Raw genomic sequence first — 8623 nt, 5'->3', positions numbered from 1 at the left:
GGGTGGGTGATAACCGTTGCTATTTTCATAATCAAACAGTGGTTCCGAGATCAAATTCAACAATGAATATTTGTAGTCAAGTAAAGGGCGCCGGGATGTTTTCTGCTTGCTTTCCCATTCTCTCCAAGCAGCATATTAATGGGGAGAAGAGAGAAACAAGGGGGAAAGGGGTGGGGTGGGGGGAAGAGGAGAGGCTGAATGTATGGAAATGCAATGCCAGCAAATTAAATAAAATTCCTCTATATAGCCTATGCCTGAAGAATTTCTGCATGATTTGCTGTTCGTTTTGAGCAAGCTGGGTTTGAAAGACAGGGGTGACTGCCTACTTTGATTTTCATTGGATAGGATGCTTGTTTCATAGGATGCACGCCGCTTAGTGTGTTGGGACGCGCAAACTGAATTGGAAAGCAACGCTGGAGGAGCTGAGCACGAAAGCAGGAGGGGGAGGAAGGGGATGGGGAAGAGGGTGGCAGTGGTGGGGGAATGAGCCTGAGATAGATTCTAGTCACGTCTTTACTAACTGACAAGGAGGCTAGCCAAAAAAGGAGTGAGAGAGAAGGCCCCAATTTCTTTTTGAGTCTTGGTAATTGGGTACTTTTACACACAGATCACGCTGTTGAGAGAACATAACAGCTAGAAAGATCAATGATTTGAATCTAAGGTACGCAATTCTCTTTCGTTGCTTAATTTTTTTAAAGTTTAATTTTTCCATCACTGACTCATACCTCCAGTGATTGTATGAGCAATGCCTTATAAAAGCAATTATATATTAATAGCCATTATGCTCCTCTCCACACAAGCCCCTGCTAGCCAGCCCCTTAATTTCCCCCCAGCCCAATCTGATCTATCCACAACACCCTGTTTTATCAGAAGGTGGTCAAATTTGAAAGACTTGTAGATGTAGACCCTCTCTGTTGGGATCCATTCTATGGAGAAAATTTTGAAATGCCCAGTGGTTACAATGAAGAACAATGGACGAGGCAGACAGGCAGGCCTCTCTTGATTTTACAGACATTTGCAAAATAGAAAGGCAAAAGAATACCAGCATAATATGGGAACTTTTGTATAGAAATCCTATATATTTAGAAGTGACATGCCACCCAAATATTTGCCTTTCCTGTACAGGTTTAATCAATGGCAGAAGGGTACACAACAACCAGGAAGATTTCATTTTAATTGAAATGAAGTTTATTACCAAACTATTTTGTATAAAATGTCGTTACACATGACTTTCGTAAGTTTATAATAAAACAGAATGGAAAGGCAGTAAAAGAGTGTTTCCTCCTCTTTTCTTTTTTCTTCAAAAGGCAGCAGCTTGTAAAATAAATAGCTACCATTTTGTGTTTGGACAATAGCTGCATAAAGTTTGTTCATTTTGAACATTGATTATTAATACATTAGCAAACTTTCTATAAAAAAGTAAGACACATTGGTGCTAAAGTACATTTGGAGGCATTCCCAAGTCCTTTACAAAACCACATAACAAAAACATGGCAGTTGTAAGGTCATGTTGTCTACACACACATCTAGACAGGAAGAGGTAATAAGCATCACATATCTTTAAAAAAGTTATCATGATATACATATTTTATACCATTTGTACAAAAAAGGCTATAAATTTCTCTGGCTCTTATATACAAAAATAGCTTAATATATTCCCCAAAATGGTTAGGCTTGATACAAATAGATTTTTTTTTAATATAATAAAAAGTTTGCAAGAAAAACATGGAAGCATTTTATAATGGGAATGGTAGTTGGAAAGTAGACAAAGATAGGACATTTCAACAATTCTTTGAGTAGAGCATAGTTTGGGGTTTCCACAGCTTCACAAGCATTAGGCAGCCAGGATTGCAGGCCTTTTCACACAGATTTCTGAATAAATTTACTGAATTTAACAAATATGCTTAATATTGGTCTGATCACATTAATCCTGTTCCTTTTTGACACATATAATTACCTCATGTTTCAATTTACGGCCAGAAGGCAGTGAAAACATTTTTGGAAGTGGGTAGAGGCAATACTGTATTTCAGTAAAAAGGGAAGCTCCTAGTTCTGTTGAAGATTTATGAATAGGCAGTAGTGAAATAGGCAGTATAATTTAACTTTGGGGGTAAAGAATAGGTAGATAGATATTTTCACATCACAGCTCTCCCTTTTGCTTCTGGGTCCATTGTGTGCAGCCTGATTTTACATCTTTACTTGCAAGCAAGCCCCACTTTCAGTAAGTGAATAAGAGATTGAATCGTTGGTCTGTAATTCTATGCATACTTATTGGGAATAGTAAGTTCTATTCAGCTCAGTGGATTTCTATTTCCTAGTAAATGCCCACAGACCTGGGCCTCATGTCTCTTTAAACAGCTGGAGTGCAAAGGCAGTATTTGGGAGTGCTTCAGGTTTTGTGGAGAGGAAGTTTAATTCCTTCTGTGCTTCAGTGTCTTGGCTTTCCTTTCCTTTCCACAACGAAAGGGGAAAGTAGTAGTAGTAAGATGGAATGATTTTTCAGGAAGTCCTGTGCAACATAAGGAAAGAGAAGAGAAAGCAATGTTAACATATGACCTAAATGGAAAACAGCAATTCTCAAAACAGCTGGCTTTGGAATGACAGGTTACTACTCCATAAAGCAAAACAAGTCTTAACTTCTAAATGTGTGTATATGTGATTGCACTATACTTGCTCATTTGGATTTTACTTAATACTTACCAAGTAAATCAATTAGGGTTGTTATACAATTCTCAGTACATTCAGTGACACCCATTCCCAATTGGGTCCTAGAATGTTCAGTCATATGTGTCTATTCTGAAAGACTTGAGGATGCTTATATATAGAAAAACAGAGTACTTGTAGCTTTAGTCTGTGGTGTTAAACATAACTCATAGGAAGTAAGTTCTATTAAATATATGCATTTAATTGCACTAAATACAGGACTGTTTAATTAGTCTTTTTGAGCTTTTCTTCTATGGTATACCTCAAAAGAATGTGCACACAATCTCTAGACAATCTTCCAGCCAGGCACTGATGGGGTTCAGGATGTAAATGACATGACACAGGCAATCTATGGTGATAGATATGACATGTGTGACATGATGTGACGTAAGTTGTCTACTTATGGTCATGGATGGTCCTGCTTACTGTTATAGGATGGGTATCATCCCCTACCAGTCACAATTGGAAATAATTTCCTTTGGATATTTGCATCATAAAACTATGGACCCCGTTACCTGGAAATGTTGACTTTCTTCCAGATAAATTGCTTTTGGATTATAAGGCCAGCAAACAGAAACTCATATATGATAGCTTATATCTGATAATGTCTTCCAATTGATCTTTAGGTGAGACACTTTGGGGTAGGCTTGAATGCAAGGAAACATACACCATCAGTCTAAGGGGAGTGGAATCCAGCTACTTGAGAAAAGCCCTCTGCCCTACTGAGATTCCCAGAAGTATAGAAACTATTTTTCCAGTTATTATTTGTTCTTATCTAGGAAGTCAGATTTTACAATATACAACCCATTTAGGCCAGGGCTGTTTTACTGACGGGTATTACTAGAGTCACTCAAGCTACTGCAGCAGCCTCACATGCAAATACAGCTGCATTCCCCCCCCCACTTGTCACTTGGGAATCTAAGCAAGATCTTCAGTTTTGACAAAGTCACCCCATTCTCAGTTAAACCACCTTATTGCCATCAACTGAAAAACGGGCCACAGAGTTGGCCCCTCAAGTCTCACTGGATGCACACACAGAAACAGCTTAATCAGGTCAGTTAAAAAATTAGTGGCTGCTCTCACTCAACATGTCAAGCTTGGTTAACGTTAAGCTGGAGTTTTTGAGCATCTTTGGTTAATTTGTGGTTATTATGACAGTCCCTGTCAAGGACTGGGTTAAGACTGTTATGGGACTGGAAACAGGATGCAGTTCTCTCATTCCCCAAACCCTCATAAGTGTCTGGAGTCCTCTGCCATGTTCCTCATGGTAAAGTCAGCCGGCTGGGTTTATAAAATGCCCTTCTTCACAGCAGCCTCTGCAGCCTTCTCTAGGACCAGAAAAGCTGCCTCCTCCTCCTCCTCTTCTCCAGGCGCACGAGGAGCCACCGGCGCCCCCCAAGAGTCCACCGCCGCGGCTGCCACCCCTCCCCTGCCCAAGAAGCCAAGCCAAGCCAAACCCACCTGCTGCAAAGTCAACGCGGCGAGGGGCCACCAGGGCCTCTCAGAACCAGTTGGTGAAATCCAGCAGTTCCTGCTCTTCGGGGCTGAGGGGATCGTAGGACCCTTCGTCCGAGGAGTACGAGGAGACAGGCGAGCCTGCCATGGAGTTCATGTCGTTGGGGTAATTGGGGGAGATGGTGGGCGAGAGGACGCCGGCCTGGAAGGCGGCGCTGACGGCGTCGTGTTCGTCGAGCAGCTGCTGCAGGGCTCGGATGTACTCGACGGCCGAGCGCAGCGTCTCCACTTTGCTCATCTTCTTGTTGGCGGCGCCGTTGGGGACGTGCTCGCGGAGGGTGGCGAAGCCCAGGTTGACGAGCTTGACGCGGTTCCTTTCCCGCTCGTTCCGCCGCGCCACCGCCGCCGGCTGCTGCTGAGGGAGGCTGTAGCCGAAGCCGCTGAAGTTGAGGCGTCTCTTGCAGCGCATCAACTCCGGCGACGCCGAGCGCTGCCGCTTGACCTGCTGCTGAGGCTGCTTCGGCGCAGCCGCAGCAGACGCTTTGGCGGCGCCCGGAGAGGGCTGGTTCTGTTGGCCGCCCGCCGCCGGGCTCAGCTGCTGCTGCTGCTGCTGCTGTTGCGCGCTTTGTGAAGCGGCTACTGCGGCGGCGGCGGCGGCGGCGGCGGCCGCGAAGAAGCAGGCGGGCTGGAGGAACGGCGGGGGAGGCGGCGGCTGGCTGGCGCTGCTGTCCATCTTGGCAGGGCTGCCGCTGGCCATTGGGCGGCCGCACGGAGGAGGCAAGGCGCGCGGCGGGGCTCGCGGCGTTTGCTGGCCTTTGGCGCGGGGGAGGTAGAAGAAGAAGAAGAAGAAGAAGGAGAAGAAGAAATAGTGAATCGGGAAAGGAAAGGCGGGGGAGGCTTTGCAGAAGGTAGAAAGCGAGCGGGCTCCGATGGCACCGCTTTGCTTTCCCTCCTCCCCCTTCCTTTGCAACCGAAGGAGGCTCGTGGCGCTCGCGTGTGTGCAGCCTGCTTGGCCAAAGCGCTTTTGCCAAAAAAGGACCAGAGATTGTCTCTCTTATAAGGGATGGCCGAAGCTCCGCTTACGGTCTCTCCCTCCCTCCCCCCCGCCGCCCCGCGTCTCTTCTTTTCACACTTCACTCTCCCACCCCCCACCTCCTCCTACGCTCGCGCCTCCCCCTCCTCCCACTTCGGCTGCCTCGCCGTCTCCTCACACCCACCCTGCACCTTGCGCCTTCCACACACTCCCGGCTTTGCGGTGAAGGGCAGCGAACGGAAGAGAGCTGCCGCTTTTTCATTGCGGGGAGGGTGGGGTGGGGAAGGACTTTCGTGGCGGGTGGGGTGAGGGTGGGTGGGTGGCGAGGAAAGCTCGATACGGCGGGAAGCGCGCGGGCGCGCGCGCACGGGCGGAGAGACCCGGCGAAAACCCCAGCACACGCGTTTGGGCCGGTGCTCCGCCCCTTCTTCTCCCCTCCGCCTCTCCCCTTGCGAGGTTTGTTGTTGCAAGTGCGTGCGCCCGGCGCGTGCCGTTGGCCCAGCCGCTGAATAAACAATTGGGCTGGACCGCAGCTTGGGGATGAAGGAAGGATAGGGGCCCACACGGAGCAGCGAGCGCCGATTGGTTGAGCGTTAGAAGTAGGCGGTAATGGGACAGTGGGGGGGGGGAGGCGAGGAGGAGGAGGAGGGGGGGGAGGAAAAGTAGCGGGGAAGGTTGCGGGACGCTGGGCGCTCGAGACTCCAGGGCAGGCGGCAGGCTGTCCGAAGGGACGGGGAGTTTGCCCGAGGGGTCCGTACCTTTTCTTGGGCTCCTAGAGCTGAGGGAGATGGCGGTGCCTCTTTAGAAGCATCTTACGCGCTCGAATGTAAGGGGGGGAAAGCCAGCTGGGTGGCCCAAAGCGGCGGACGGGCTGCCGCGGACTTGGAAGGACCATCTTTTATGCAAACGCGCTGAGGAGGCTCAGATGAAATAGAGGAGGTGGAGCGCCCGCTTGAAAAGCGCTGGGGAGCTGCCGAGGTCGAGAGGGACGGCCGCTTTTCAGGGCAGAACCTGGCGGCGTCCATGAGCCTGGAGGTTTTCCCCCCACGCCCACAAAGGATGCTTAAATCTCCGTTTCTTTCTCTCTTAGCGCTCTATATGAGCCCGCGAGGAAAAGCCAAGATACTTTCAAAATGATTGATTAAATTGCCCGATCAATTGGTTAGTGATATTTCCTAAAGGAAGGAGGAGGGGAAAAAACGCATTGAAATTGCATAAGCTGATGCTCTTTACCTGGAAATGAGTCCCAACAGCGTTCAGCCTCCATATTTACTCCCATAGTCGCCAGAATTGTTAGCGGAAGGTACTCCGAACACCTGAATAAGAGTTGTCCAATCACGTATCCTTACGGCCCTTAAATTAAGGGGATAATACTTTACAGAGAATTGCCTTGGGCCACTCTGGACAAACTAGAATGATTCAATATGTGAAATAATCAGGTAGAAGACTAATACTGATTTGAGTCATTATTTATTCCAGTATTTTGCTTTATCCCCACCTTCCATTTACTTGGCTACAAACAATTATGAAAAAAATTACATTATAGAGAAGTTGGTGGGTGCAGAAATGGATATTTCCCCAAAGCTTACCAGTGTGCACAAAACCTCTGAGTCCCAAAACATCTGCAAGCCATGAGGTGAAAAAAAATTGCTGCACAGTAGCCATGTTTTGGTGCCTTTTTGACCAGATTGGGCTGCATTTCCAGGTCTGAATCCAGTAGGAAGTAGAGTATTGCAAGAGAAATTAGCTTGGGAGAAAGAAATTCAAATTTGAAAATACTGATTTGCAAAAGATTCTTAACCATGACTGGGTTTACATCTGAATAAGAATGATTGTCAAACTGAACAGAAAAACAAATATACATAGATGGTTTCCTCTTACAAATGAGAACTTGATGTCCATTTTTTATTTCTAGTTTGTCAAGATATGTATTTATATACATCCTTTAAAAATACTTTTGTTAATTTTCCAGAGTTGCAGTGGTGAAATGGATATCAACAGGGCCGGACTTTCCTATAGGCTAACTAGGCTTCAGCCTAGGGCCTCAAGATCAAGAGGGGCCTACATTCAAATTGTTAGCAAAATTAAAATTACACTTTCACTATAGGTGAAAGGGCCTCATAAGTGGAATAGCCTAGGGCCTCTTTTCATCTAAATCCGGCCCTGGATATCAATATAATTCCATTGAAATAAATAAAATGGGAAGAAACATTTTGGTGAATTTCTTCTCAAATAAGAAAAAATCTCTGCTTCTTGGGAGCAATACAGTCACTATACATACTAGAAGTAATGTAGTGTTTTTCATTTCTTCCTCAAAGAGGCTTTTTTCTCTAAGATTTTAGCCATATCTGTCTCTTGGATAGGTAATAAATCCAAAACCCATTTCACTTTGACCTTTTTTTATAGCAGGGAATTTTGTAGCTCTACAAATTTCATCACTACAAGCACACCAACACCTGTTCAAGACTCAGGAGAGATTTATAAAATGGCTCACTGAGGACAAATATCCAGCCACCATTGTAAATAGGCCGCAAGAATTATTGTATGGATTTAGGTTCATGTTTATGAGTGATAGCGAGGAATTACATTTCTTAAATAGCTTGGCATGAAATACCTTCTAAAGGAAATCTCTCATTCAATGCTTCAGGGAAAGCAGTCTTGGGTTCATGAGCACCAGTTATGCCTCCCTTGGCACTTTCTTGGTTCCAGTCTTCTAACAATGTTGTGTTTTTATAAAACCACTCATTAAATAAATGACATGAATTTTACATACACATGAGATACAGCTCCATATTTATTTTCAAGTTATCTCTTGGCATACTTGAGCCTTGGTGATGCAGTGAACTAAAGTGCTGTTAAGTAGCACTTAGCTGCCAGCTGCCTGCAATTACTCCGAGTTCAAATTTCACCAGGCTCAAGGTTGACTCAGCCTTCCATCCTTCCGAGGTAGGTAAAATGAGGACCCAGATTGTGGGAGCAATAAACTGACTGCTTTGGGGTGGGGGGTCGAAAGCCCTACTAAGCAGGTATATACAAAAGTATGAAGGCTATTGCTTAACGCATTGTAAGCCTCCCTGAGTCTCTGGAGAAGGGCGGTATATAAATTGAACCAATAAATAAATAAATAAATAAATAATAAATAAATAAGTACTTAGAAAACAAAAAATAGTGCCTGGCAACTGCCCTATACTTTATTTAAAAGTAGTTTCTCCTGCATAGAAAAGATGGTATAGTTGACCTGGACGAGTGGAAAGTTATTTCAAGAAATTGAGGTAATGGGAGCGATCTCACCCCTACAGCTTTTTCTTCATGGCAGCTTTGTGGGGACGGGGAATCAGGCTTGCCAAAGGGCAAGTGAACTGCTGGTCCAAATGGACATTATAACAAGATGGTTGCAATTGTCTGATTATATGCCTGAGATGCTGATGATTT

At 45.6% G+C, this 8623-nt stretch overlaps 1 protein-coding gene across 1 annotated transcript; it reads right to left on the bottom strand.

The window, feature by feature from the left end:
• Positions 1 to 1165: 1165 nt before the first annotated feature.
• ASCL1 (achaete-scute family bHLH transcription factor 1) lies at positions 1166 to 5233 on the bottom strand. The gene is made up of 2 exons (XM_034403133.2): positions 4165 to 5233; positions 1166 to 2509 (listed from the first exon to the last, which is right to left on the bottom strand). Exon 1 carries the CDS (start codon positions 4913 to 4915, stop codon positions 4205 to 4207), a length of 711 nt encoding a protein of 236 aa, XP_034259024.1. The 5' UTR covers positions 4916 to 5233; the 3' UTR covers positions 1166 to 2509; positions 4165 to 4204.
• Between the last annotated feature and the right edge of the window lie 3390 nt (positions 5234 to 8623).

This window comes from Pantherophis guttatus, chromosome 7, assembly GCF_059756535.1.
Source record: "Pantherophis guttatus breed Tessera chromosome 7, ASM5975653v1, whole genome shotgun sequence".
Lineage (NCBI taxonomy): Eukaryota > Metazoa > Chordata > Lepidosauria > Squamata > Colubridae > Pantherophis > Pantherophis guttatus.
Note: the sequence above shows the minus strand (reverse complement) of the source record. Positions and strands in the feature narration are given on the sequence as shown.